At 54.1% G+C, this 27,443-nt stretch overlaps 9 protein-coding genes across 9 annotated transcripts; 6 read left to right on the top strand and 3 right to left on the bottom strand.

The window, feature by feature from the left end:
• Window positions 1-156: 156 nt before the first annotated feature.
• On the bottom strand, window positions 157-3,083 carry MFIFM68171_09672 (uncharacterized protein; the record flags this gene model as incomplete). Its single annotated transcript, XM_071065091.1, has 2 exons — window positions 157-728; window positions 794-3,083. 2 exons carry the CDS (start codon window positions 3,081-3,083, stop codon window positions 157-159), a joined length of 2,862 nt encoding a protein of 953 aa, XP_070921192.1.
• A 3,710-nt stretch (window positions 3,084-6,793) lies between these two features.
• Window positions 6,794-7,123, top strand: MFIFM68171_09671 (uncharacterized protein; the record flags this gene model as incomplete). The annotated part of the gene is made up of 1 exon (XM_071065090.1): window positions 6,794-7,123. The coding sequence occupies one exon, from the start codon at window positions 6,794-6,796 to the stop codon at window positions 7,121-7,123; it is 330 nt and encodes a 109-aa protein (XP_070921191.1).
• Window positions 7,124-8,137: 1,014 nt separating this feature from the next.
• MFIFM68171_09670 (uncharacterized protein) lies at window positions 8,138-10,486 on the top strand (the record flags this gene model as incomplete). The annotated part of the gene is made up of 7 exons (XM_071065089.1): window positions 8,138-8,737; window positions 8,799-8,921; window positions 8,974-9,163; window positions 9,225-9,665; window positions 9,714-9,859; window positions 9,931-10,038; window positions 10,106-10,486. 7 exons carry the CDS (start codon window positions 8,138-8,140, stop codon window positions 10,484-10,486), a joined length of 1,989 nt encoding a protein of 662 aa, XP_070921190.1.
• Window positions 10,487-14,323: 3,837 nt separating this feature from the next.
• Window positions 14,324-15,430, bottom strand: MFIFM68171_09669 (uncharacterized protein; the record flags this gene model as incomplete). Its single annotated transcript, XM_071065088.1, has 1 exon — window positions 14,324-15,430. The coding sequence occupies one exon, from the start codon at window positions 15,428-15,430 to the stop codon at window positions 14,324-14,326; it is 1,107 nt and encodes a 368-aa protein (XP_070921189.1).
• Window positions 15,431-16,254: 824 nt separating this feature from the next.
• Window positions 16,255-17,376, bottom strand: MFIFM68171_09668 (uncharacterized protein; the record flags this gene model as incomplete). The annotated part of the gene is made up of 4 exons (XM_071065087.1): window positions 16,255-16,361; window positions 16,414-16,448; window positions 16,500-16,647; window positions 16,710-17,376. The coding sequence occupies 4 exons, from the start codon at window positions 17,374-17,376 to the stop codon at window positions 16,255-16,257; spliced, it is 957 nt and encodes a 318-aa protein (XP_070921188.1).
• Window positions 17,377-18,313: 937 nt separating this feature from the next.
• On the top strand, window positions 18,314-20,230 carry MFIFM68171_09667 (uncharacterized protein; the record flags this gene model as incomplete). Its single annotated transcript, XM_071065086.1, has 3 exons — window positions 18,314-18,401; window positions 18,462-18,688; window positions 18,761-20,230. 3 exons carry the CDS (start codon window positions 18,314-18,316, stop codon window positions 20,228-20,230), a joined length of 1,785 nt encoding a protein of 594 aa, XP_070921187.1.
• Window positions 20,231-20,908: 678 nt separating this feature from the next.
• Window positions 20,909-22,627, top strand: MFIFM68171_09666 (uncharacterized protein; the record flags this gene model as incomplete). Its single annotated transcript, XM_071065085.1, has 4 exons — window positions 20,909-21,002; window positions 21,058-21,501; window positions 21,573-22,081; window positions 22,226-22,627. 4 exons carry the CDS (start codon window positions 20,909-20,911, stop codon window positions 22,625-22,627), a joined length of 1,449 nt encoding a protein of 482 aa, XP_070921186.1.
• Window positions 22,628-23,047: 420 nt separating this feature from the next.
• On the top strand, window positions 23,048-24,025 carry MFIFM68171_09665 (uncharacterized protein; the record flags this gene model as incomplete). Its single annotated transcript, XM_071065084.1, has 3 exons — window positions 23,048-23,215; window positions 23,282-23,359; window positions 23,438-24,025. The coding sequence occupies 3 exons, from the start codon at window positions 23,048-23,050 to the stop codon at window positions 24,023-24,025; spliced, it is 834 nt and encodes a 277-aa protein (XP_070921185.1).
• A 970-nt stretch (window positions 24,026-24,995) lies between these two features.
• Window positions 24,996-27,048, top strand: MFIFM68171_09664 (uncharacterized protein; the record flags this gene model as incomplete). The annotated part of the gene is made up of 2 exons (XM_071065083.1): window positions 24,996-25,141; window positions 25,236-27,048. The coding sequence occupies 2 exons, from the start codon at window positions 24,996-24,998 to the stop codon at window positions 27,046-27,048; spliced, it is 1,959 nt and encodes a 652-aa protein (XP_070921184.1).
• Window positions 27,049-27,443: the final 395 nt, after the last annotated feature.

Here is a 27,443-nt window from a genome sequence, read left to right as displayed (position 1 = left end):
TGGCGCTCTCGACTCTGCTCTCTATTTACTAGAATACAAGGCCCGGGCCTCGAGTGGTCTATGGTGGAGATTCAACGTGCGCTTCAGAAGTCGTAGGACGCTTCTTACCGTCCGACGAGACGCTCTTCATTTCTAAGCCTGCGTCTAATCCCTTGCCTATCTATTTCTCCATTGCTCCCTCGCAACGGTCCAGAGCCGTCCCTCATGGTCGTCCAGGCCATCGACCGATTCGACCCCAACCCTGCCGCGCCCTGATAAACCAGCCATGGTGCCAAATTCATATTTTAGACCCAAGTCAGCCACTTTGCGATCCCGCTCCTCCTTGCGCAATGTACTCAATCCTTCCATACCCCACAGCATCCACGAGTCGCAGACGTAGTATATGGCTCCGGCGATGGTGCTCGGGTCGACGGGCATGTGCGGCCAGCTCACGAAGAAGCTGCCGGCGACCACCAGCCACATGATGCTTAGGATGCCGACGGCGAGCCAATTACAGACGCGCGATGCAATCCACGTCTGCGTCACCCGGAAGGGCACGTTGCTGAGGAGGATCGGCATGAATTCGGATAGGATGGCCGTGAAGGCAACAATGGCGAGAAACAAGTGTCGCCGCTTGACGGCGCTCCAGACCCCCGAGAAGGCATTTAGCGGTGGCGTCAGCGTTATGGAGCGCTGGGGCGGTTGTGGTGAGTACGACAGGAGCTGGTACGGGCTAAGGACAGCCAGGCCTGGCGGGAGGTTAGTAGGTACGCTCTCAATCTTGTTTTCTGTCAGGCGATGGAAAAAGACTTACTGCTGAAGAAAGAACTCCAGAAAAAGGTGACGCTGACGCCTACCAGTGTGAACAGTGAACGCACGCCAAAGTTCTGCGTGCTCATAAACCGCTCGAACGCAGTGTCGCCCCCCGTGTTGTTATAATACAGGATCAGCACCATGATGCCCGTCAACGACAGCAGAAATGCGATCCGCCCGGTGTACGATAGCATCAGGAACGGCAGGTGATGCTCCGCTTTGCGACTGGTCTCGGGGATTTCGGTTTCCAGGGGCGACTTGGAGCCTGCACTCGATACCGCATCCAACTTCTCCTCAGCAGCATCTACTTCGTCGTGGGGCACAATGCCGTAGTCAAGAGCAGCACTGTGATTGAAGAAGTATTCCAGCTTGAACGTCTTGCCATCCAAGGCAGTGACCAGCCGTTGGTGGGTGATTCTTCCTCCCCGGCCCGTCGGAAGCCTCGAGAAGACTGCTCTTACCCCCGGGTTTGTAGAAAGCGAGGCAATGCTTGCAATGGTCCATGGATTTGTTGTTACACCGGACCTCCAGCGGCTGAGTACACACATGATCAGCAGCATTAGTATGACCATGAACCCCAGCAACGCAATTGTCGCCCTTGCTGGCGCCAAGAACACCCCCAAAGTCATCGCGCAGCCCCGAAAGTCGGTCTTTGAGCAGCTGCCGTGCAGCTTCAACGAGACTGCCTCTGCAGACAAAGGCACGAGAAAGATGGAAGATAGAGTCAGCATCGTGGTCAGGAACACCAAAGCCTGCCCTCCTGCCAGCGAGCGGACACTCGAGCTAATGCCATATATGCCACCTGTTCTCAGACACAGCGATTCCTCGGCCGACGCACCATTCTTATGCGTCAGAGCGTGCCACGGCTGGAGCTGCTTTGCAGCCAAGTCAATCATGCGGATGGGAATCGTGAGCATGACGGCCAGCAGGGTCGGCAGAAAGAAGCCGACAAAGTACTCCCCCTTTGAGATGTAATATACCCTGACGACTGTCTGCGGCCCCGAGGGCTGGCTCGGGAGAACGGGATACTCGGTGACTGTGGCGGTTACTGCACCAGCCGAGTCGGTTAGGACCCTTGTTCTTGGGGTGGCGAGGACATGTGTCGTAATCGTCGCCGTCGGGGCCCCGCTCCCATCACTCAGCGTCGTGATGGTGGGTGTGTATATGGCGGACGGTGTGCTCGTGATAGTCGCCGTAGGCATCCCGTTCGAGTCGGTCAGTGTCGCCAGACTGGCTGTCACATACGACGGCTCAACACCAACGACAACCCCGTGCAGTGTTGTCGCTGAAGGGTACTCGCTGACCACAGTGCCCAGTGTCCGCACTTCGGAAAAGGAGCTTACCACGTTGCTTAGCGTTGTGGTTGTTGTAACAGTACTGACCACCCCGTTTAGTGTCGTGGTTCCGACGAAAGTGCTCGGCACCCCATCAATCGTGGTTGTCCTGGAGTATGTGCTTTCCACACCGTTTAACGTTGTCCGGACCACGTCCGTCCTCTCAACTCCACTTAGCGTTGTTTGTCCGGTCACAGTTGTTACAACCCCTGTGAGCGTGGTCTTCTTTGTCACGGTAACCACCACGTCCTCCACCGTTGTGGGTTCAAGTGTTACTGCGCCCTCGCTGCCGTGATGCTCTGGCGGCAGAGTAAAGAAGATGTCGTCTTGGCTTGTAACCGTCGTTTGGCCCTTATCGGGAAATGTGAATGTTCGGGTCTGAAATCCAGGCTGAATGAACTTAGTCGGATCGCCGATGCGCGGTGTGTCGAAGGATGTGCGCCTTCCCTCGCCAGGGTCATTCCCTTCTGAAGTCGAGCTGCTTTGCAGCAATTCCGTCGTGATCTGGGCCGGGATGGATGGAGAAGTGATAGTTGGATCGCTACTAGTAGTTGTCGAATTGTTCCGAGCAGAGCGTTTCGCGACACGAAATCTCAGCATCGAGGCACGGGACTGGCCAGCGCTGATCGACGGACTCGTGCTGCTCGACTTCGATTCAGGTCCCGGGACCAGGTCGCTGTCGGCTTCGGCGGGTAAAAAGTGGCAAGCCGTCTCCACGACAGCAATGAGCGCCAGCATGACGGTAGTAAGCGCCACTAGATAGGGCCATTTTAGCGGCGATGGCTTGTAATCCAGAGATGATATCCGGCGAGGCGATACCGTTCTCTGAGGGGGCATGCTGCCGGCTTGTGTTGAGCCCTTCGCATGTTCTTGCACGCCATTGACATGTCCGGGTACAGAGACTTCTGACACAGGGATTGTCGACCATTTCAGATGCTTGTAGGACGGCCTGGGCATGTTGGCTTGCTCGAACAACGGAAACTTTCTCCTATAAACAGGAGCTCAAAGTGGTAGCTTCATTCATCACACAGTAGGCGAAGAAATATCATGAATGATTAGGTATGTACAAGTGTAATCCCCGCATAGCAAGCGAGGCATTGTGTCGTTAAAGTTAACATAGACACCCTGACGTTCCAGCATTCCATCAGCCCTCTGACGGTCACAGTCACAATGCGTGGACCTCCACAGGGCTGACGATCATCGGTAAGAAGCCGATCACCTCTCCACCATTTTCAGTGGGTTTCGCTAGAAACTCAAGGTTACTGGTCGGTAGCTCTCCGGCACAGCCCAGCAGTCCGCTGACAGCATTGCGAACCCCTCCCAGAGCTGAAAGTCCCATTCATAGTCTACCCAATCGGCGCTCTCTCCAGCCGACAATACCGGGGTAATTAGCCCGGCCCACCTATCAAGCAATGCCCATCCTATCCTGGTGTGCGGGTACGAGAAACATTTGTGGGACAGTTTTCTAATTATACCAGGACTGCCATTGGCCGGGTTTCGACCAGCCCAGAAAGATAACGAAGCAGCCGGAGGAGGTCCGAGTAAGGTTGCAGCGGCTCTGAAACAGACGCCCGCCTGGGATAGCTACCGGTCTGCCAATACCGAGAGCTGCGAACTTAATTGGCGGTACTTTTTCTCGTATTGATTAAATGAGACGGGCACACGTGGTGTCTGCGCAGACCGACTGCAGTGTTACTATATTCTACCACGCGGTTTACCGTCTCTGTTAACGATCGGCGATCCGATGGACTGGTCGATAGCAACCCTACCAGTTGCCACTTGGGATGTTTCCGGAATATCTTTTCAAAATGTAAAGAAGGTCACCACAAAAATTTCTGACCGAGTAGGTGTGGCTATTCGTCTGTTATGTCATTGTGTCGACGCGGGATTTTCACCCCTTACTTTCACGTCGATAATAGAACATATCAGCTGAGCCGTCAACTTGCATTAATATCCATGCAAAATCGCCTTTGGTTTCCTTCCATTACTCGGTGATTCTGTCGCTGGCGGCGGCTCAACCATGCTTTCCTGTTTGTCAGCAATAAGACCAGAGTACGTCTTGTCAGGAGACCGATGACCATCCCGAGTCCAAGTTCATAATTACTTCTCGTTATATAAGTGATTATCTTGTCTATTACTGTCACCATTATCCACAAAATGTCCTATCTCCGAAGCATATCACAACTGCATCCTACCAAAGATTACGCGAACAAGATGCAGCTTGCCTATAGAGCTCAGTTGCTATCCCTTATGTCGCGATCAGAAAGGGTTTAGCGCTGCCAAGAGTTAGAGCGTAGTTAGCTACAGGGGATCTCTTTTGTATAATACCGCTCAAAGTCTCCTATATATTGGGATCAGAACAAGGTATACTTTTCTTTCTTTTGTTCTACTTACGCTCTATTCCTGAGCCGCCCTTTCGCTCCCTGCAGTACGACACCTTAAATTGCTTTAATCGTACAGGCAACGCCTAAGAAACAAACTTACCGTGGAGTAAGCAGCCACATTCCACTTCAAGCTCCTGTAAACCGGGCCAGATAACGCCTCGGTGAACAGCTGCTTGGCGCTAGCTGATCCACCTTGGGTCCCTAAATTTTCGCTGCTCATGTTGCGGGAGGACTATAGCATACCGCGGAAACTTGAGGAGTTGAGTGGTGCGTTAACCCCTTCGAGTACAACTGCCAGGCCGCGCAGCATTTTGGCGGCCTTACTTCCACTAAGTTAGGTGCAACAACAGTAGGTATGGAACGACGGTCCCGAGGAGCCAGGCTGCCAGCCCAGCAACTGATACCATTTCCCCTCGGTCAACGCAAGCTTCTTAAAAAGGCCAGCCACCCCCCACCCAAAAAAAAAAAAAAAAAAAAAAAAAAACGCCGTCCAAATTCAGACGAGCTCGGGATTCGAGAAAACTAAGAGCCGGCGACATTGAAGGCTTTTGGATGGTATGACCTGGGACTCGAAAACGCACGTCACACAGGGATAGCCGGAGCTTGTGTGCTGTAATAGGTGCTATGTCGACTACATTTAGCCTCCGGGGGGGGGGGGGTTGGGGTTGGGTCTAGCTTGCTGAGAAATGCACCTGCTGCCACTGTTGCGGTTCTAACAGTGTCTCATACATCCCCGGCCTCCATACCGACCACGCGTGCCAATGAAAGTTGACTTGGAAGATCGTATTTTGGAAATAGGCAACATCAAGACTATCTCAGAACCCCCCTTGAGATGCCGTAAGGATGCTGTCCCGTCAGTCAACATACCGGAGGACCTTAAGGGCGTACGGCGTATCGGGTACGAGCGCATGTCCGAGGATAAAGAGGAGTACACGTGGGATACAGTCGAGGTCAATGATGACCAGCCTTCTTTTACCATGCCGCTTCTTATCAAGTGCCAGGCGGATCCATTGCTGTTCTACGATGGCGGCAGTTCTACGACGCAGCGGTGTGATTAGCGACGCCAACGTAATTTAGTAGACTGACGGTGGAAAAGTTCGGCGTTTCTCATTATGGTCAAAAGGATTCGGGATCTAGGATTTGTAGTCTGACAGAATGCATTCTCTGCCTTGCCATAACATGAATGCCCAAAGTGTGATTCTATTAAGTTCCCTACTTATTACGCCGGGTTGTCATGTTTTACCTAACTTTGTTGTTGTGGCCCCTCCTATCCTTAATTATTGCACCGGATCGTTTTGACACAACAACAAACTTCAGCACCATGCTGGGAGTTGCAATTTGGGATGTGTGATGTGCCCAAATAAATCGAGGAGGATGATATGCGACCATGTTAGTGCATCCACCCCATTATGACCACCCGGTGATTGACGTGGCCATTTGGATGAGGCGCCCACGTCTGATCGACATACTGGTTGTCTTCGCCGAGAGAAGGGCCGAATGCCTACTCAATTAAAATTTTTGGTTTGTTTTATTTTCCTCTACAAGATTAGGCGAATGTGAGAGATTTCGTGTTGATTCGCGCAGACAAGTTCAAGGGGTCAGTATAAGTACCTACATTGCCTTACCTACCTTGCTTAGGTCTTGGAAAAAAGCACCCGGGTCTGCCCCAGGTCCTCGGAAGCCACGTTGACTCTTGACTCAGGGGACGCGTCTCATTGGTTTAGTTAGTGGGAGTTTATACAAGGCAGCCGAAATTATCTGCAGGCTCGAAAGACGATTTGCCAAAGACGCGATTTGATGTTCCATAGGATAGGTTCGCCGAAGATCTCCACCACATTTGTGAAAAACGCTTGAGAATCACTGAATAATTGGCTGAGAATGGAGCTGAATGTCAGTGGCTTCTCATTCCAGGCCGCCAGCACCCCTGCACTGACTTTTGACTCCACCATGAGAAGTGCCATGTGTGACGTGAAACTAGGACACTATCGCCAAACGGTAAGGGAATGGGTTGAGCTAGTTTATGGGCAATATCCCTTTGCTATGAGGGATGGATGGATGATTGGCCGAAGAGTCCGCATGTTCCCACTAACAGTTCCCTCTGGTTGAGCTCGATAATTTCCAGGTCTGTACAGATCTCAGAAGCATAAATAGGGCGACTCCCAACCCGTCTTCTGCCTCACAATCCAAACCATCTCAACAAGGCAAACCTCGAGCCTACGACAAAACCTACTTTTACCTATCACAACCAAGCAATTTCTCCACCCAAACCCCAACTCATCCAAAATGCAAGCCAAAGCTCTCATCATCACACTCTTCATCGCCCTCAGTGCGGCCGCACCCTCTCCGCAGAAACAAGAGGACGTCGCCGACGTCTTCCAGGGCACGGTCAAGAACCCGGATTCGGACTCGAACGGTGACGTCTCCATTTTGGCGCAAAAGACGTGGCAGGCCTCGGGCGGCTGCAAGACGGACTGGGACGAGGACAGACGGTGTGTCAACCAGTGCATTGGCGAGGCCAACTCGAAGTGCCCCGGCTGGGACTCAATGACGGGCGTCATCCAGGGTGGCTGCGTCCTGTCGTGGCGGACATGCCTGTGCGTGTGCGAGTACTAGCACGGGACGGCGGGATTACTGTTCTTGTTCCGGATGACGCGTGGGCGGCGCGGAGTATCTGAGACGAGTTAGTAGTATCTAAACAATTCTTGACGGTGGCGTGATAGAAACCCAGGACTTGGTGAAGAAGGGGGAATTAATAGTATTTATCATCATCACTTTGTTCACAGTTATCCAACGAGACTCGGTCGCTGGGTTGGTTCTTAGAAGGCCACAATCATTGAATCCATGCCCAATTCTCATAGGGTTCTATTTTATCCCTAATACCCCGTCTTCTTGGCATTGCATCCCCAAGAAAACCTTTTCTCACGTGGCTCCCGGGCGACAAGGATAGAAGTTGTTTACGGAACAGTAAACAGTTAAAGCGCAAAAACAGAATGGATGTCGTTAATAACCCGAGGCTCGAGGTCGCAATAGGCAAATTAGTACCACCTCTCCCATTGGAGCGCATCGCGGGTGTTGCAGCGTTGCAATGCTGCAGATCGGCTACGGTTCAAGCCCCGCAGATACGACATGGATGGGGTAATGTCATCTTCTTGGGCGGATACGTTGCCCATCACCGACCTCACTTGCCGATAGCCTGTAGCTGTACCAAGACCGGGGAACCTGGGCGTACATGCCGCCCCCTCATTGAAGCGAGCATACACGGTCGATCGCCCCTTGCATGGCGGCGCAAGAATGCAACCCCAGTGTACGGCATTGGAGCGCTTAGTTACCAGGGCACCCACGGACCGGCAACCCGGGGGTTATTGTGGGCTTCTCCTACATCACGGCGTCCCGGCCCATGGAACAGCAGCTGCTAGGGTATTAGCCGAAACGCCGGGATGGGAACTGAACAGCACCAGGAACCGGGAAGCTGGCTCATCAGGTCGGAAGATACAGATTGGGGATAGCGCTAGCTGGAGAGATGATATATGACACTGCCCCACCCATACTACTGTAACATGGCCCTCCAGCCTTTACCCCAACTCTGTGTCGTCTGCCTCGGTGCGGGACCCTTTCTCTCTGGCAACCATGAGGCTTCCTCTCTTCGCGCTTGTTGCCGCCGCCCTCTCGGCGGCACCCTGCTCTCTCGCCATCGACCTGGTGGTCCGCTCGACAGCAGGCGGCAACGCGACCACGCCGCACATGTACGGCCTCATGCACGAGGACATCAACAACTCGGGCGACGGTGGCATCTACGCCGAGCTGATCCGCAACCGCGCCTTCCAGGGCAGTTCCAAGTACCCAGCCAACCTCGACGGCTGGACGCCCGTTAACGATGCAGTCCTCTCCCTGAAGAAGCTGTGTACCCCACTTTCCGAGGCACTGCCGTACTCGGTGAGGGTTGCGGCGCCAAAAGGGAAGAAGGAGGGAAAATCCGGGATTGCGAATGCCGGCTTCTGGGGCATGGATGTCCGGGTGCAGAAGTATACCGGGAGCTTCTGGGTGCGCGGCAGATACGACGGGGATTTCGAGGTCAGCCTGAGGAGCGCCATTACGGGTGAGGTGTTTGGGACCGCGAAGGTTGAGGGTCCAAGCACAAAAGAGTGGACGGAAAAGACTTTCGAACTTGTGCCGGAGAAGAATGCGCCGAACAGCAACAATACTTTTGTGATAGAGTGGGATGTTGCGGTAAGACGGGAGGGAGACTGATCAACCAATGATGGTAAGGACGACAGCTGATAAACCTTAGGGGTTGAAAAATGGCACACGTGCCCTGGACCTGAATCTGATAAGCTTGTTCCCGCCTACCTACAAAGGCCGGAAGAACGGGCTGCGTGTGGACCTTGCTGAGGCGATCGCCGAGCTGAAGCCGGTAGGGACAGTGCCTCGCCCGCTGTTTTCAAGGGGCAAGCTGACGAGGATAGACGTTCCTTCGATTTCCCGGCGGAAACGCGCTTGAGGGCAACACGCTTGACTCCTTCTACAAATGGAATGAGACGATCGGCCCCCTCAAGGACCGGCCAGGCATGGCTGGCGTGTGGGAATACCAGATGACAAACGGGTTAGGAATAGTCGAGTACATGGAGTGGTGCGATGCTATGAATTTGGAGCCGAGTGTGTCTTTCTGATTACGTACTCTGCCCCCAAAACGAAGACCACAACTAACACTCTACAGTCGTTGGTGTCTGGGCCGGTCTCGCCCTTGATGGCAACTTTCTCCCCGAATCCGAGATCGGCTGGGCAGTTCAGTTCGCCCTCGATGAGATCGAGTTCCTGACCGGCGACGCCAACACAACGAAATGGGGAGCTGTCCGTGCCTCTCTCGGTTACCCGAAGCCGTGGACGGTCAAATACGTCGAGATTGGCAACGAAGACTGGCTCGCTGGCCGTCCTGCCGGCTTCGAATCCTACAAGCAGTACCGGTTCCCAGCCTTCAAGAAGGCGTTCGACGAGAAATATCCAGATATCCAGCTCATTGCCTCGCCATCAGTGTTTGACGACATGGTGATACCAGAGGGTGTGGCTGGTGACTGGCACCCATACCTCACGCCGGATGAATTTGTCACACGTTTTAATCGTCTTGACGGGCTTACAAGGGACAATAAGACTTTTATTGGTATGCCAAACTTGGCCTTACCTAGACTGCCTGCTGACAAGCGAACAGGGGAAGCTTCTTCGACACACCCTAATGGGGGTATTGCCTGGGAAGGCGACCTCATGCCGTTCCCTTGGTGGGGAGGCAGTGTTGCTGAAGGGATTTTCTTGATCAGCGCTGAGAGAAATGCGGATAAAGTCCTCGGCGCAACCTACGTGAGTCTTTGCTGCAATTACTACCAGGCACTTACCCCGTGGACCCCGTATCTAATTGCCCGATCACGTAGGCCCCCGGACTTCGGAACATGAACCGGTGGCAGTGGAGCATGACAATAATACAACATGCAGCAGACCCGGCGCTTACCACGCTCTCAACGAGCTGGTATGTCTGGCGGGTAAGTTGAGAGCCCCTGTCAATCCCGGCCCGGCCATTTTGCGATGCTTACGCTGGGGTTTCCATAGCTGTTCGCCCACCACATCATCAAGACTACGCTCCCAGTCTCGGCGCCGCCCGGGAAGCCTAACTTTGATCCCCTCTACTACGTTGCCGGCCAAAGTGCCACAGGCACGGGAATCTTAAAGGCTGGCGTGAATAATGCGACAGAGCCCGTGCCCGTGTCGCTCAAGTTCGAGGGGATCGCGGACAAGGGGGCAACTGCAAACCTGACCGTTCTTACCGGGCCAGCTGACCCATACGGCTACAATGACCCGTTCACTCGGGTGAACGTCGTGAAGGAGACACGGTCAGAGCTCGTTGCAGGTGAAGGAGGCGTGTTCAGTTTTAGTCTTCCTGCGCTGAGCATTGCGGTGCTGGAGACGTCGGATGTGATCAAGCTTGCTTGACGGAAAGTTACCTTATCTTTCGTGTATATACAGCCAAATCGGAAGTAGGTTGATTTGTTCGTACGCCTTGTTTTATCCACAAACGATGTCAGCATGGTTTGGATGCACCCTTGACGCGGATGCTCTTCAAACAAGCCGTCAAGACAAGCAGCAAGCGCTTCTCAGCTTTGCTTAAGCCAACGGTAATTGGTCTGTTCGCTAAAACCACAGCGAGAGTCGATCCCATTGCTGAACGAAATGTACGATGCATGTAAACCAAATATAATTCATCTCGTTAGTACTAAAATGTTTATTCAGGGACCTGGCACACTGGTCCGAACACGCGTTTGCGAACTACTAACCCTAAACTGACTGAGTAAGTGTACCTGTTGTTGAAATGGTGCCAAAACCGGTCATGCGGCAGTGCAGGCCAGGTTACCCATAGCTCACCCTGAGGCAGGGTAGCTCAGGGCCACACACAGACGTGGAAACTGCGGAGGGCAACTTTTGTGTAAAACATAGATGTTAATTCACAGATTTCACAAACACAAGGTATAACGTTATAAAAGAACGTTTTGTCTCCGTATAGTTACTGTCTACCACACATTGCAATTATTTGAGAACAAGGTGAAGGCTGTAAGAGTTATCTGATATACTCCTCGGGCGAATGATCAGTTGCTTATTACCCCAAGTAAGCCATAGCCCTCAGGCCAAATATGCCAGGTTTGGCCAGTGAATGCAACGATGCCTGCTAGTATTCTCCATGGCTAGCCACTCTAGCATAAGCCGCCACCCTATCATAACCGTCTTGATTAGACGAGGCACTGGCATATTCCATCGAAAGTGCCGTTCCGCGCAACACACTGCGGCATCATCGGTTAGACTTGAGAGAGCACTCGATGAGATAAGGGAAAACCTACCCGGCCATCTCGGAATCGGCACTTCATGCATGCTATAGTGCACCTCTCCGCATGAGCGATGACATTACACTTGACCACGGGACAATCATTTTCTGATACGGTGGCAGGCTGGTCGATGGTAGGCAGAGCTATGACCAGGCCAACGAAGATGGCAGAAGTGAGACGACAGAATCGCATGGCGAGACTTTCTACAGATTCTATGCTCGAGTGGGTACCGGCGAAGAAGCGTGCTAAAAAGACTACATCTGGGTTGTGCAATCATAATATACAAATCGTTTCGAGGCACGGACTACGTAGTACTAATTAATTAAAGCACCAGTGAATGGGCGGAATGTTCCCGCTCCCAGGCTCGATATCAAACCGTTGGGGAGTCAATTAATGCTTATTTCCGCATAGCACACGCATCCGCTGAGCCCGCGAGTAACCATTTAATGTCGCGAGGGTATTAACCCGGTTCTGGCGCGGTTGGTGCGCCATTGGCGGGCAGGCCATTGACAAGCGGGCTAATACGGCAAAAATGAGCGATCCGAATTGCATGAAAGAATATAAGGCGCTGAAGCTGGTCTTGGGGCAGCTGCTTGTAATTCAATCCGCGCTCGATGGCCCCTGAAGTCCAAGACCAGCGGGTAAAAGCAGGATGGGATGAGCGGTACAACTCGTCTGTACAGGTGCCGATTCAGCGCCTTGCGATTTATATTACAACCGACCCTGGATCATGCCCAGGATAGCTGCCCAGAGGTAAGCAACGGAGAGACCACCTACCCGGCTTACCGCGCTCAATACGCCCTATCTTGTAACGAGCACACCAACTTAACGCCTCCTGGCAAAGGCATTATCAACCTACAATAAGAGTCAATCGTAAAGAAGCTTTTCTTGATCGCATACTACCACCCGTGGTTGCATCTTATAATCCCTTTGTGCAATATTCCTCGCGTAAACCATGCCCTACCAACTTTCCTACAACAGCGTTGTTCAGCACAGCCCGGTTCCACTGACCTGCCATCTACGGCTTGCAGCAGTTACCGCATGCACAGCAGTCCCAGACATCGGTGCCGTCGGTGCAAATGCGACACACGGTTGCGCAATTGGCGGAGAGATCACTGCGGATTTGATAGTCGACTGTGTTGTCGGTATCGACGGTTGGGAGGGCCAGTGCGGACATGGCTACGACAGTGAGAAGCAGCAAAGAGGATTGCATCGTGATAACAAACTATGCGTTCGCGTTCTTAGCGCTTAGCTATTAGTGGGATTGCAATAAGTTGCTTACATATCTTGGAGAATTCGGAGGGGAAAATGACCAACGCAAACTGACGCCAACGCAGTGAGCAGAAAATGACGGGTTTTGACGTAGCCCTCCGGCGGTTCTTAGTACTATATATACTGCCAGGATAGATCGAAGCGGGTGGTTTCCGGGTAATCAGTAACGGACTCCTATTAGCCCGGCTTATGCGGTGAACATGGTGTATGAGGAGGGTTGACTGCTCCGAACCTCGCCCAGGTCGGACTCTAGCTTTTGGTACAAGTGCTTCGACTCAGAGCACCAATCGGAAACGATGATAAGTCCTGATGTTGAACAACGCTGCCCTTTAGATGGCGCAGGAGTACAAGTCCTTTGACTAGAGACTGATCCAACTGCAAGACGCCAGACGACTTCACATTGCACGGCTAAATTCGAAAGTATCTGGAACGCTATCTTAGAGCAATCTTTGTCTACCGAGGTTTCGAGCAACGGATCTTTAGGTTTAGGTGAGTTAAACGAGGTAGACAAAGTAGATTGCCCCTGGCTAATTGCTACGCTACTTTTAAAGCTGGACCTAACGACCCATTTTAGAGTCTTGACCGTTGGCCGTCTGATAAAGGAAACAGCGTTGCATAATTTAAGTATTGATATGTATAGGACAGGATTATTGCAAGCGGACTCGCTAGGAAAATTTATAGCTTTAAACTAACATAGTTATTAGATATTAGCTTACGTATTGCGGGAATGTACCTGACAATATATGCGACAAAATAACCGAAAAAGGCCTAAGGGCCGTTTTACTAACACTGGAGCAACTTATAGGACAACTGATACATCGTGAACAACATGGATCGCGTCGGAACTCGCACTTGCATGTAACCATCCAGTAGTGAACATAAGATTTGGCTATAATACGCTGTCTGGATCGCAACTCCGTCGACTTTATTTAAGAAGCCTAAACTCAAGGGATAGAGTGTCAAGACAACGGATTGAACAAACTGCGCTTAACCACTAATTTTGCATCAGCGACCTATTTCCTTATCTAACATTACGCATCTTTATCAGCTCAAGGGCTTGGACACTTCTCCGTAGCCCAAATATCCTCTCTCGAAGAGAGACCCTTGAAACGTACTCGGGATTCTACATACGCTCTCCTAATATCCTCGATGAAGTCCTTGACCGTGGATGTTCTTTCGAGGCTCCCAACTGCAGCTTTTGTCACACCATTTCACATGAAACCAGCCCTTCTACTCATCGAGCAAGCGGTCAACCGTATAGCACTCCTCTGGGCTGCATTGTACGGCTTCGAAGGTGCCACAGGCAAGTTAGGTGTCTTGACTGCTTTTGTTGGGGGGGGAACGAGCTTCCCTCTGACACCGATGAGGCTGAACCTGGGGATCTGAGCCGGCGGAGACCCGAGCAATCCCAACCGAACTATCACCTGGGCTGGGGTTCTACCTAATGCGCGCCTTTATTATTCTCTTTGTGTAGAGAGGTATTAACGTCGGCAGTAGACTTGGTGTGCTGGGCCATGTTTTAAGTAATGTAACTCGTAAGGAGCACATTTGGTGTCATTAAACTCGACTTGGACAATTCAATTCAAGTAAAACCAGGTCACGTTACACCATGTTGCTGTTGCACTTGGCGGTTGAAAGAATCCGCAGCCTTAATGATCACTCATATTGGAACAGCACCCCATCATGTAGAGCTATAACTCTTGTCCCTTAGCACTGCCCCTAGCCCCCGCAATAACGGAGATGGTCCACTCACGCCCGGTGCTTCGGGCAGCGGTCCCGCTAACTCACTCGGGAGGTCGAGAAACACCTCGTTGCCAAAACGGTAGGCAACAAAATCATACTCGGACACTAGGAGATCCAACAGGGCGCGCATAGGCCCGCGAGCAGCTTCAGGAAGCGCATCAGGATCTGCTAGCTTCGAGGATAGAAAGTCATACATGCCCCCGATACCCTCCCCCTCACCGCGGCGTCCCACCTCTGCGATAGCCATAACCCCATCCGGCAGGGGCGCTACCGCCGCCGCAAACGCCGCCACCAACCGGTCGGGAATCCGCTCCTTGCGCATGCCCATCACCTCATTCGCACCGAATGTGTGCCTCCGCCGGAGGGACTTGGCGTACTGCGCGGCGTGGTGCGCGAAGTTGCGGACTCCCGCCACGCCGTATCGCTCCGGCTTGAGGAAAAGACAGTTCCCCCGGCGCGGGTCGTCGGAAATAGCAATGTACAGAACATGGCGGTGCCCGTGGGGGAGCGGCGGGCCCGTGTTCGGACGATTCCTCCGCGCCGAAGAAGAATGCAGATCGACCCCCCCGGTGCATCCGGGAGCGCTGTGGCGCTTCAGATGGCTGCTGGGGCGGGGCGTGCCGATGCCACGGAAGTAGGCGGATAAGCGGCCCGAGGGGTCGTTGCAGAGGTAAGCGCCCGTGATGAAGTGCTGGTTGCGCTGCAAGGCAAGGGAGAAGAAATACCACATGATGCTGGTGGCTTGTTGCGCGTGGGCGGAGAAGTCACGGATATGGTTTGCCAGACGGTGGATTTCGTCGACGGGGAGAGGGCTGGTCATGATAGCGTGGATATCGTGGGCGCCTTGGGCGATGGCAGAGCGGACCGATGGTTCGTAGTGGGCGAGGCCGATCGAGGCGAGGTATGCGCTGAGGGCGGGAGGATTGGGGCTGTTGCCGACGCTGGGCGGAATTTTGGGGCGAGTAGCGAGGGTGGTTACGGTGATTTGGCCGGTGGCTTTGCCGTTTGGACGGCTTTTTTTCGCCTTTCGGGGCGTAAGGCCCATGGTTAACATGGACAACGAAGACCTGCGTTGAGGATTGAGTTGAGTTGAAGAGCGACAGCCACTTGCGAGCGGCACACCCCGCACCCTTCACCAATCCGAATGCTGACTGGGTCTCGCCATTTAACAAATTCCTTCGCTAATTATTGTCTGTACATCCATCAGCCAGTGGCGTCGAATTATGGCGAGTTGTAAGGGAAGCTAAGCCTTTAGTACCACACAGCGCTGCAGTCTCAAGACATGAAATGTCTTGTAATGACGATCATTGCCTGAAAAGTAAGCAACAAGGCTTGTGCAGCTAGCAGGTTCCATTGGGCAATGGTAGGGCGGGATTTGGGCGTGGCTGGCTGGCTTCGTCTGGGGCGGTCGTTATCAACGAGTGGCTAGTAAACCCCAGCTACTTGGAACAGCAGCCGCACCCCAAGTCGATCGTAATGGCACCTATCTGGAGCAAGTTGAGCGCCGCTCGCATCCAGAGTCGAAGCAAAGCGGCAGGGTACGTTTCGGGTGCTGAAAGCTGCTTCAGGGAGACGGGCCAATCACTCGGAACAATTATTGATGCAAGTTTTACGATGATTTGGCAATTGGGAAGGGACATCATGCTCAACTATCAGTACGCTACCTTAGGCATCACTTCTAAAACGGGATATCTGGAGTCTACCGGGGTGCTCGTTTCGGCTACAAACAAACCAAGCATGAAACATTTCCGTACATAGCCTACTTCTTCAAATCCTTAGGTAACCTGAAGCACCGTACGCGTAACTAGTAAGTACGGGGCTGAGTATAAACAAAATCTAGGTACCCAACAACCAACCACATCACGATGCTCACTGCAAGAATGTCGGTGGTAGCGGAGGTCCCCAAACATGCAAACTATCCGGTCCGGCTTCTGACCTGTGAATCGGTGTCGTCTCATCAACCAGGTCGCCATCCACTACCCAAGGGTCAGTTCGTTCTCGTTCCACACGGATAAGAAGCTCACGTACCATAGTGTTCCAAGATGAAACCCGAGCGATCCCACCTGTACCGAGTCAGAAGGGCACGGCGAGCTGGAGAGACGGAGTTGTCTTACCAGTAATCGAAGATCTGCGAACCAAGGACATGCCTGCCAACTCCCCAGACAAGATCGTAGCCCTTGTCGCGCAGCCATTGATGGCCCAGTGACTGGATATCGAAGTCGTGCACCTCGAAGCTCGAGTGGTGGACATGATACTTGGGTCCTAGAAGTGGTTGAGTGTGAGGGAGTCTCTTGATCCCGGCCGGGTGGGCTTCAGTCCCGTACCTTCAAAGAAAAAGAATGTATGATGGTCCACCTGCTCCATCCCCCTGTCTAGATGGAGGAAGGTGGTGATGTCCTTGCCCTCGGCATTGTGAATCAGGTCGCTCGGCTTGAGGTTGAAGCGCGTGGTGTAGAACTCAAACGTCTTGGCAAAGTCGGTGACACAGCAGCCGAAGTGGCCTAGCTTGTGCACTGGCGCCGGGCCCTTTTTGAAGCGCTGTGTCCTGTTGACGGCACGGTGCTTGGTCTCGGGATAGTTGTAGTTGAGCTCGGGCAGATGCGCCGACTTCTCGACCGGTGTCTGGCCGTAGACCAGGTGGAAAGGGAAGTCGTCGACGGGATCTCTGAATGTTACGCGCTTGCCGCCGCCGGGTGCATCCGATTCCTCTATCGCAGTCGCCTTGGGTAAGGTCCTGGAAGCCAGCTCTAGGTCGGCCATGGACTCGACAACGAAGCCGGCGCCACCAAACTCATTGGAGGCGCCCTTGGTGGCACAGTAGACAAACGGCTCGGTGCCATAGCCCTTGAAGAAAACTGTATCTCCCCTATCCTCGGCAATGGTGAAGCCAAAGTCAAGGAGGAATTGACGTGCTTGGTCGAGATCGACATGTGTGTAGTACACATGCGCGATACGCACGAGCTGGATCTTGGGAGATTGCTCAGCAGCCATGGTTCCTAAGGTATCTTGTAGTGCTCTTCTGTTCCTATTACCTATGGTTGTAAGCTGTGGGCCTGTTGTTTGTGGCGGCAAACTTGAGGCGCTTATGAAGACCTGGGAGGTGCAGAAGAAGAGAAGATCACAGGACGCATAGGAAGGTCATGGCAGTTGCAGGGTTGGAACTTGATGTTGACAACACCTATTGCTCTCCGACATCAGTCCGAAGTTCGACCGATTTGTCAATCCCAACGAAGCGGTCGAATTCCTATCCTGCCGAGTGGCCGGATTTCCCCGCAATTCGGTCGATCTTGGCCGCCTCACAACAAGGATTCTCCGCACTGCCCGCGATTGACCAAAGAGTAAGGGTTCAAAAGTTGCATCTCTCGTACGCTTGAGTAAGGTAAGGTACCTTACGCAGCCACCAAACCACCCCCGGATACGCCTTCTTTTTCCTTTTCTTTTCTTCTGACCCGGACAATGCATTCAAGCCTCAAACCCGCATTTGATCTCGAGGAATACTTGGCTAGATAAAGAAGTATTAAAACTATATGGGCGTCACAGCCTGTAGAAGCAAGTAGAGGAGGCCAGTCGTGCTTAGCCAAGAACGTGGCCAGTCCACATAGGGATGGATACACCATGCTCAAATATCGCCACCTTCAATTGCCCTAACCATATGGCTCTCCACACTTTCGGATCAGGATCCACTTCGGACCCTCAGCGCGGTAGTTGTCAATCCCATTTGTCATGGCTGACACTTGATCGTCACATCTCCCTACGAGGCCGGTCGCGGACTGGGGGTGGGTAAACAAGGTTCTCAAAAATACAACGTCTCCAAGAATTCATTCAACTTTGGGAAGTACCTAAGTTTTTCTCTCCGTAGATTAGACATTCACTATTACGCCATACACACTCATACACACATACCGAACACGAACGCGCACAAATCAGAATGGGCGACGACGTTATCAAGACTGATCTATTGATCGTTGGAGCCGGCCCCGCTGGCGCCTCGTTGGCGTGTTTTCTTGCATCACATGGTATGGTCCCAATGCTGTGAAGGTGCTGGAGGATCAGGAATGGTACTGACAATACCGAAGGGCGGAAAGGAATCATCATCTCGGCCGCGCCAGGGTGCGCCGAGACGCCCAGAGCGCACATTACCAATATGGCTGCGCTCGAGTGTCTGAGGGACATTGGCTTGGACAGGCTGTGTATTGAAGCTGCGACAGCGGGGAACAACATGATGCATACGAGATGGTGCCATTCCATGGCCGGCGACGAGTACGCGCGCCTTTATTCCTGGGGGAACGATCCCAACCGCAAGGCAAGCAAACTCAAGTCCTAGCACAGCGCCGCAGCCCGGCGCACGTCCCGTACTTGTTCTGACTCGGAATAGGGCGACTATGACGCAGCAAGCCCTTGCGACCACGTCGACCTACCGCAGACCGAGCTCGAGCCGATCCTTACGCGGAGGGCGGTGCACGACGGCTGGACTCTGCGGTTCAATACGAGCTTTCTCACCTTCACTCGCCCCTCGCCCGACGTAATCATCAGCCACATCCGGGACGACCTGTCCAACACGACATACAAGATCCAATCCAGGTTCCTCTTTGGCTGCGACGGCGCGCGTAGCCAGGTGATCCGAGAACTCGGCATCCCTCTCATCAAGAAACCGGGTCAAGGACTAGCTCTCAACGTGCTGCTGAAGGCCGACCTATCACACCTCGTGACGAACCGGACTGGAAATCTGCACTGGGTTTTCCAACCCGAAAGGGAACATCCAGCTTGGGGTTGGGCGTGCATCGTGCGTATGGTCCGGCCTTGGGACGAATGGATGTTCATCTTCCTACCGCGTCCCGGGGCCGACGTCACGGCTGATGACATGATAGCCTCAAACGAAGAGTACCTTGTTAGGGCTAAGGAGATAATCGGAGACGATTCGGTTCATGTCGAGATTCTAGACGTTAGTAAGTGGTGGATCAACGAGACGGTGGCCGAGCATTACTCGGATGGAAACGTATTCTGCCTCGGCGACGCGGTGCACCGACATCCGCCATTCAACGGTCTGGGCTCCAACACGTGCATTCAAGATGCTTTCAACCTGGCATGGAAGATCTCGTACGTCATGTCTGGAAGCGCAGGCCCGGCGCTCCTTGACACCTATAACGCCGAGCGGCAGCCGGTTGGGGTCGATATCGTAACGCGGGCGAACCAAGGTCTCCGTGACCATCTCCCGTGGATGAAGGCCATTGGTATGATCGAGCCTGACCTCGAGAAGAGAAGAGCACTGCTCGCCGAGTTCGAAGACACGGGCGATGTTGGCCGGAGGCGGAGGCAGCAGTTCCATGAGGGCATCGAGAACACGGGGACCGAGTTCCACGGCCTAGGCATCGAAATGAACCAGCAGTATCGCTCAGATGCCGTCTATCTAGCCGACGAGCCCGACGCCCCCCGGCTCCCCGAGGATGCAGTCCGTCAGCGTCTTATTTCCACGTATCCGGGCATGAGACTACCGCACGCGTGGTTGAACACGCGGGCGCCGGGCAAGCAGTTCTCCACCATCGACCTGGCCGGGCACGGGGGCTTCTGTCTCCTTACGGGCCCCGGCGGGCAGGCGTGGAAGGAGGCTGCGGGCAAGGTGGCGCACGAGGTTGGGGTTCAAATCAAGAGCTATTCCATTGGGTGGAAGGAGGATTATGAGGACGTGTATTTCGACTGGGCCAAGCGGCGGGGGGTCGAAGAGGACGGGTGTATCCTGGTTCGGCCTGACCGGTTCGTTGCTTGGCGGTCAAAGTCGATAATCAAGGACGCCGAGGCGAAACTAGCAGCCGTAATGAGGAGGGTTTTGTGTATTGGGAAAGATTAGGTAAGCAGCATAGCTAAGTAGATGAGTTGTGTGTACTTGCTGGGAATTTGGCTCCTCAACTTAGAGGAATGCGTGGTACAGTACCTAAACGAGTGCTAAATACAGGAAGAACAAAATTTAGAGGACGATGGAACCCAAGTTGGGGGAATTGCATGCAGCGAGGGCCGATGAGCTGTGCTAAGATCGTAGCTACTAGCAGAATATCGCAGTAGAGAACGCATGCCGGTGTCCGCTTCCATTGTCCCAACCCCGGATTCCGGGGGTCATGCAATGGCGGTACCAATGGCGCCATACCCATCCTTGCGGATGATGGGACTGACTCCCGGAGGCCATTGCCTGCATTGCACACTGCGGGCCCAGACCCTGTGTCCCACAATTCCCCAATTTCCCCGCGATCCTCCCCGCAAACTTCCCCCACAAACTTGGCGTCGTTGGTTTCCCCGGGATGCGGGGAACTGCCCGATGGCAAGGGCACGCTACCCAGGATCAGGCATGATCAGCATTTGGCCGTCTAGACTAGGAGCAATGGAACCGTGTTGTTAGTGCAATTGCGACACGCTGATAAAAGCCAGGCGGTCACAGAGTCTGACAACACCAGCCTGGTCTCCCATCAGCATTTCCTTCTCAACTTCATCTTGAATAGTCGTACAGGGCCTGGATAACTGGCGCTGCACCATCATGATCCTCCTCGGCGGGCTAGTTTTGCTTGCTGGCCTCGCAGCCATCTATCTCTTCTTCTCTGTTGGAAGACGAGACCCAAGACTTCCACCAGGCGAGTGGTTCTGTGCGCAGATTCTCGCTTCTCAGGTTTGCTGACCGCTACACAGGACCACCAACACTTCCAGTTATTGGCAATCTGCATCAGATCCCAACTAAACGCACCCACTTGAAGTTCGCCGAGTGGGCCAAACAGTATGGCGAGATCTTCTCGCTCAAGGTTGGCCCGGGGACATCCATTGTCATATCGTCCCCGCGCCTCATCAAACAGCTGGTCGACAAGAAGTCGAATCTCTACAGCCGCCGTCCACCTTCCCATGTCGGTAACGGCATCATCTCGGGCGGCGACCATCTCCTCCTGATGCAGTACTCGGACCAGTGGAGGACGTGCCGCAAATTGGTGCACCAATACTTTATGGAGCAGATGGTGGTGAAACATCACATCGACGTCGTCAACGCCGAGGCGGCCCAGATGCTCCGTGACTTTGTCGTGCAGCCCGAGGGCCACATGAAGCACCCAAAGAGGTTTAGTAATAGCATCATCATGAGCTTGAGTAAGCGGCGTTGTGTCCTCAATCGTGTCCATTTGTGGGCTTTCTTGCTGACATAGACCGCCCCCGCGCAGTCTACGGCACCCGCACACCAACCATCCATACCAAGCATATGGTGAAGTTGTATTCTCTCATGGAGAAATGGTCCAAGGTCATGGAGGCCGGCAACACGCCCCCGGTGGACGTCTTCCCCTTCTTGAAATACGTTCCCGAGAAGTTCCTCGGCATGTGGCGGTCTCGTGCTCAAGAGGTCAGCGACGAGATGAATGCGCTCTACGGCGAGTGGGTTGAATACGGAATTGAGCGGCGCAAGAACTTGGGGAGCCGTGACTGCTTTCTCGACCGAATCCTGGACCAGGGTGAAAAGGTTGGCCTCGACAGACACGGCCTGTACTTCCTGTGCGGAACCGTGATGGAGGGCGGATCCGACACGACCAGCTCGATCATCATCGCTTTTATCCACGCCATGACCAAGTGGCCTGAGGTGCTGAAGAAGGCTCAGCAGGAGATGGACCAGGTAGTTGGCGAGGATCGGACGCCGACCTGGGACGATTACGCTAAGCTGCCGTATATTGCTGCTTGTGTAAAGGAAGCACACAGATGGCGGCCCGTTACTCCTCTCGCCTTCCCACACTCTCTCGCCGAGGACGACTGGGTAGATGGCATGTTCCTGCCCAAAGGCAGCGACATCTTCATCAATGCGTTCTGAATGCACCATGACGAGAAGCGCTTCCCCAACCCGGACGTGTTCGACCCGGACCACTACAAGGGCATCACGGCACTGGCTCCTGAGCTGGCAAGCGGCGAGTATGTTAATCGTGATCATTACGGCTATGGCAGCGGCAGGCGAATCTGTCCCGGCATTCACCTGGCCGAGAGGAATCTGTTCCTGGCCATCTCAAAGCTGGTGTGGGCATTCAACATTGGACCTGGTAGGGACGCTTCGGGCAAGGTCATCGAGCCCGATGTCAGCAACGAAAAGGCATACTGCGCCGGTTTCTTGGTCTGCGCAGAGGACTTCCCGTGCACTATCACGCCGAGGTCTGAGGCGAGGGTAGCCACGATTCTGAGCGAGAGTGATAGGGCCAAAGCGCAGGTTTTTTCCAAGTACGAGACGCCGAAGGAATAGGTAGCTGTTATGCTGGTCATTGCGTTTACCATTCGATAATTGATTACAACTTAATACCTCTCGAGCCTCAAAGCGTCAGCATTGTAGGGTTCAAGAACCACATTATTGTTGTGCGATGCGTGCATCTAAGGTTTCAGGGGAAGGACAGAGAGTTCGGTGGAATTACCCCAAAAGTGTCGTAATTGGCCCGAGAGTGGGGTTGAAGGTCTGGGGATGCCGATGACCGGACCAGGGAGGAATACAGGTATAAACAGTATGAGCAGTCCAAAGCCATACTCCCTACATACCGTACTTAGGTACTATACCGCTTAGTGGTGCTTCATCTCTGCCATCTCCCTCCACACGCGCGAAAGGCCGGCACAAACCCTAGCTGCCGAATCATCACAACCAAAAGTGACAGGAACAAAACGCCGAGCAGCCATGTCTTTCCAACGACTCGTGCGCTTTATTAATGCCCAGGGCACAACCGGCTTCGGCGACCTGAAGAGCAAGCCAACCGGCAATTTGACGGGTGCCGAGGTTGAGGTCCTTGAGGGTGACATTGAGAGGGGTTTTCGGGGTACCGGTAGGACAGACAAGATCCAGAGGGTGGGTATCGGCCTTACGTACGCCCGGCGAGGAGCGAACGAAAAGAAGCTGACTCGGAGACGATAGCTACTGTGTCCTCTTCCTAGCGTTCCCCTCGTCGTCTGCATTGGGCTCAACTACCAGAAACATGCCACAGAAGCAAACGTATGATGTCTCCAATCCCTCGATCCGAATCTGGCTATGCAACTAGTACAACTACAGGGGCAACTGACAAATGCATAGCTCCGCGTTCCTCCATACCCGGTCGTCTTCACCAAGCCAGCCGACGCCTTGGCCGGTCCTCTCGACGACGTCTCGATCCACCCCGACGCTCAAGGCATGCTCGACTACGAGGGCGAACTGACGGTCGTGATCGGCAAGGACGCAAAGAACGTGTCCGAGGCGGACGCGCTGCAGTATGTTCTCGGCTACACGGTCGGCAACGACGTTTCGGCGCGAAACTTCCAGCTCCCCGACACGTCGGGCGGCCAGTTCTGCTACGCAAAGTCGTTTGACGGCTTCGCTCCGATCGGCCCGTGTGTGGTGGCATCCAGCCTGATCCCCAACCCGCAGAAGCTCCGCCTAGTTACCAGAGTGAATGGCCAGGTCCGTCAGGAGACCGAGACGTCGGACATGATCTTTTCCGTGGCCAGGATCATCGCGCATTTGAGCCGGGGCACAACGCTGCGCAAAGGGACCATTATCCAGACGGGAACGCCGAGCGGAGTTGGGCTGTTCATGGAACCCAAGGGCTTCTTGAAGGATGGTGATGTCGTCGAGGTTGCCATTGATGGGATTGGCGCGATACAGAATAAGATGGTGTTTGAGTGAACTGCTATGTACACTAGGTACCTATCTGTAACCTTAACAGGGGTACCTCAGTTTAGTTGGAGTAACCAATTTAGCGCTTGATCAGGAACCCTGCCATATGCCCCCGCACTTAATAAGTCACTGCAGATCGCTTAATCGGCACGATTTCTCCAAAGCCAAGACCCCTCGGTCGAATTTGAAGTGGCGGTAAGGTGTTTAAGTAGGTAGCCATCGGGCCAATTTTTCCCTACTAATTCCTCCGTTATCCACCCCACCGCTTTGCAGTTGGAGCCAGAGATGCGCCGCACCGTTCTTGCACGGATCCCGGAGTCATGGCGGAGCCGTACGCAACCCAAAGCGAGACAGCGATACCAGCGGCGCCCGACACTCCGTCTGGCACGTCAGCCGCCAGATTGGCTTGCTATGCTTGCAAGACGTAAGCAGTCAAAACTCTACGTGCCGCATGGTTGCTAACTCGTCGGCTCGTTAGACGGAAAATAAAATGGTACCGCGATAATGATTGGCATCGTGACCCTGGTAGTGGCTGAGATTTGCCCAGTGACCGCAAACTCCCAATCTGCTCTCTCTGCCACAAGTTCAATGGCGTCTGCACGTACCCAACCCACTCGGAGAAGCCCGGTCCAAAAACTGGTCAGTCGATAACACCAGTCCTGACTTCTTCCAACAAATCACAGGGACACTGACAACAGAGCTAGGCACCTTAGGCTCTCTGCATGGCTCGAGGACTAAGCGTAGGAAGCTCGATCACCCTCCGCTCGCCAGTAGGTCTGGTCGCAATGTTTCACTGAGCGCGTCTACGCAAGCTGCCTCTTTTGATCATGCCCGACGGAACTCCGCCACATCCTCCGCCGGTGGCCCAATTCCCCGAGAAGATGGTAATACCACGCTCGAAGAGGGGCCGGACATGTCATCACCATCCAGTGGCAGACCGCGTGACCATGCAACAAGCGCCCCGATATTTTCGCGGATAATGTATCCCTCACATGAAGCGCAGACGCGGCCACAGACTCCGTCCACCGTGGACACCCCGCCTGGGCATCGAGACGGAGCGAGCAGGATAACTATCCAGAGTGTCTGTGAGGCACTCAAGATATCTAGAGTTGCGTATGATATGTTGTGAGTGCTCGTGCTCGTGCTCAGCTGTGTGGCGTCCATCTTAACATCATGGCCATACTCCAAGTGCATTTCCGTTACTAATACCGTTGGGCAGGATGGCGTCGTATTTTACCAACATGACGTCCTTTTCCTTGTTCCGGCCAGGTAGCATCGAGCCAAAGTTTGGCGTGATGCAGCACCATTCAGACGCCGAGGCACTCATAGCAGCCATATTCTCTTTCTCGGCGAGACACTGCCAAGCCAGCGACTGCCCCAGCCCATCCTACTTTGCGCGTATTGCATCGTCACAGCTGGACGAATCCGTCGACCGCTATGGAGACATGCGGCCCCCGTTCTGGCTGTTGCAGGCATGCGTCCTAGTCACCTTCTACCAACTGACGCTAAGCGTCCGGTCAAAGTCATGGAAGAAGCTCGGCGACTGCATCAGGTACGCGTACGACATGAACTTGCACATCGTCGACGCAAACCATGAGCCAGCATCGACTAGAAATAGTTCTACAGTAGACATGCAGCGCTGGGCTCTGCTCGAGGAGCGGCGGAGAGCATGGTGGGCGATCTGGGAGATGGACATATTTGCCAGCACCATACGACGGCTGCCGACAGCGATAGACGGGAGCCAGAACCTGACCATGCTTCCGGTCCCCGACAGCTGCTGGTTCAACGACGTGTACCAGGAGAGTTGCTTCCTGGCCGAGGACTGCAGTCTCCGGTGGAAGCACCTGGTGCAGTCGGGTAACCAAAGCGCAAAAGCATGGTTCATAGTCATGAACTCGTTGATGCGAAACACGCAGCGCATCGTCTACCCGGCCGGGTCGGCAATGCAGTTGCTCAACGACAAGCACGTCGACGCGAACCACGAAGAACTCGAAATCATGGCCAACACCCTGTACTGCACCGTCACCTCGCTCCCCGCCAGCCTGGCCTATCACGGCGAGACCCTCGACTTCGGACCTAAATCCTCGCCGCACGACTGTATCAGTCCTCGCCAAGAGCACGCCGACAAGTACGCGCTCCACCTGATGACGCAGCTCTGCCGCTTCATGATCTACCACCACAAGATCTGCGCGCGGGCGCCCTGGCTCGCGCAGCAGCAACACAAAGGCGCGCCGTCATCGCCGTCCTCGGCTGCGGCGGGGGTGGCAGGGACAGTGGCAGCGGACGGCGACGACTCGGCGCCGACCGCGCAGCAGGCGAACTCGGAGTGGTCCAACTACATGAACGCGTCGGACGAGATCGTGACGGTGGTACGCAACAGCGCGCGGGACCACTACCGCTACGTGAACCCCTTCCTCGCCAACACGCTGTGGTTCGCGGCAGCGGCGCAGTGCGCCTGCAACGTGTTCGGCCCGCCCTCGTTCAACAAGCGCCTGCGCCGCTCGAACCTCGACCTGCTCAAGCTGACCATCGACCGCTACATCGCGTTCTGGGGCGGCATGGAGAATCTGCGCGGCAAGCTGGCCCGCATCGAGACGCGCTTGCAGAACCTCATGGCCCGGCCGAATGGGAATGGGAACGGGAATGGGAATGGAAACAACGTCGGGGATGGTGAGGAGCACCGCCGGCGACGAAGGGAGGGGCAAGCTGCGGCTCAGGGTAGTTCTAGTACTGGTGTACGCGACTCGGCTGGGAGATGTGTCGGGGCGCAGATGCTCGCCGATCCGGAGGTGGCGTCGCAGGAGAGCATGGCCATGCCGGGGGCGGAGCAACTGATGGTTGCGCCTGGGGTGGTGGTGCCGAACGGATGGGCGGATCCTAGGTGGCCTGCTCTTGTGCCCGATCTGGACGACTTGACGCAGCCGTTCGCTATGACCGGCCAGAACTTGTATGCCACGGACCCGATGGACTTCTCGCCCTTTGGGTTGGAGGAGCTGTTGATGCACGTGGCCAACGTGGATTCGCATATGTGAGCCGGCTTCGTGGCAGTTTATCTAGGGCCATTCAGCAACGTAGGGCAAAGGCGCTAATTAGGTAATGGGGCGATTCCTGCGATTCGTTCAAGTTGTCATTGCGTCTTCTCCTATTCGCAAATTGCCACCAGCAAATAAGTTACAGTCATCGGTCAGTATGAGATTCTGCCTTGGGGTGGGCTGCTCCCAAGGGTTTTGTATTATGACCGTGACACGCTGTTGGACGTACAAGTTGTAAATATGGGACAAGAGCCGCACACGGGGGCTAGCGCAGTTCAGCGTCATTGTTGCAAAGCCATTTGGGTAGTAATCAAAAGGCACAGCCGTAGCAAGGCATCACGGTAATTCCTCAAATGCATTGGACAGAAAAAAGCATTTCTTTTACAGCGCCATCC

This window comes from Madurella fahalii, assembly GCF_045866475.1.
Source record: "Madurella fahalii IFM 68171 DNA, scaffold_5, whole genome shotgun sequence".
Lineage (NCBI taxonomy): Eukaryota > Fungi > Ascomycota > Sordariomycetes > Sordariales > Madurella > Madurella fahalii.
The sequence above is the reverse complement of the archived record's forward strand: the minus strand, read 5'-3'. Positions and strand labels throughout refer to the sequence as shown.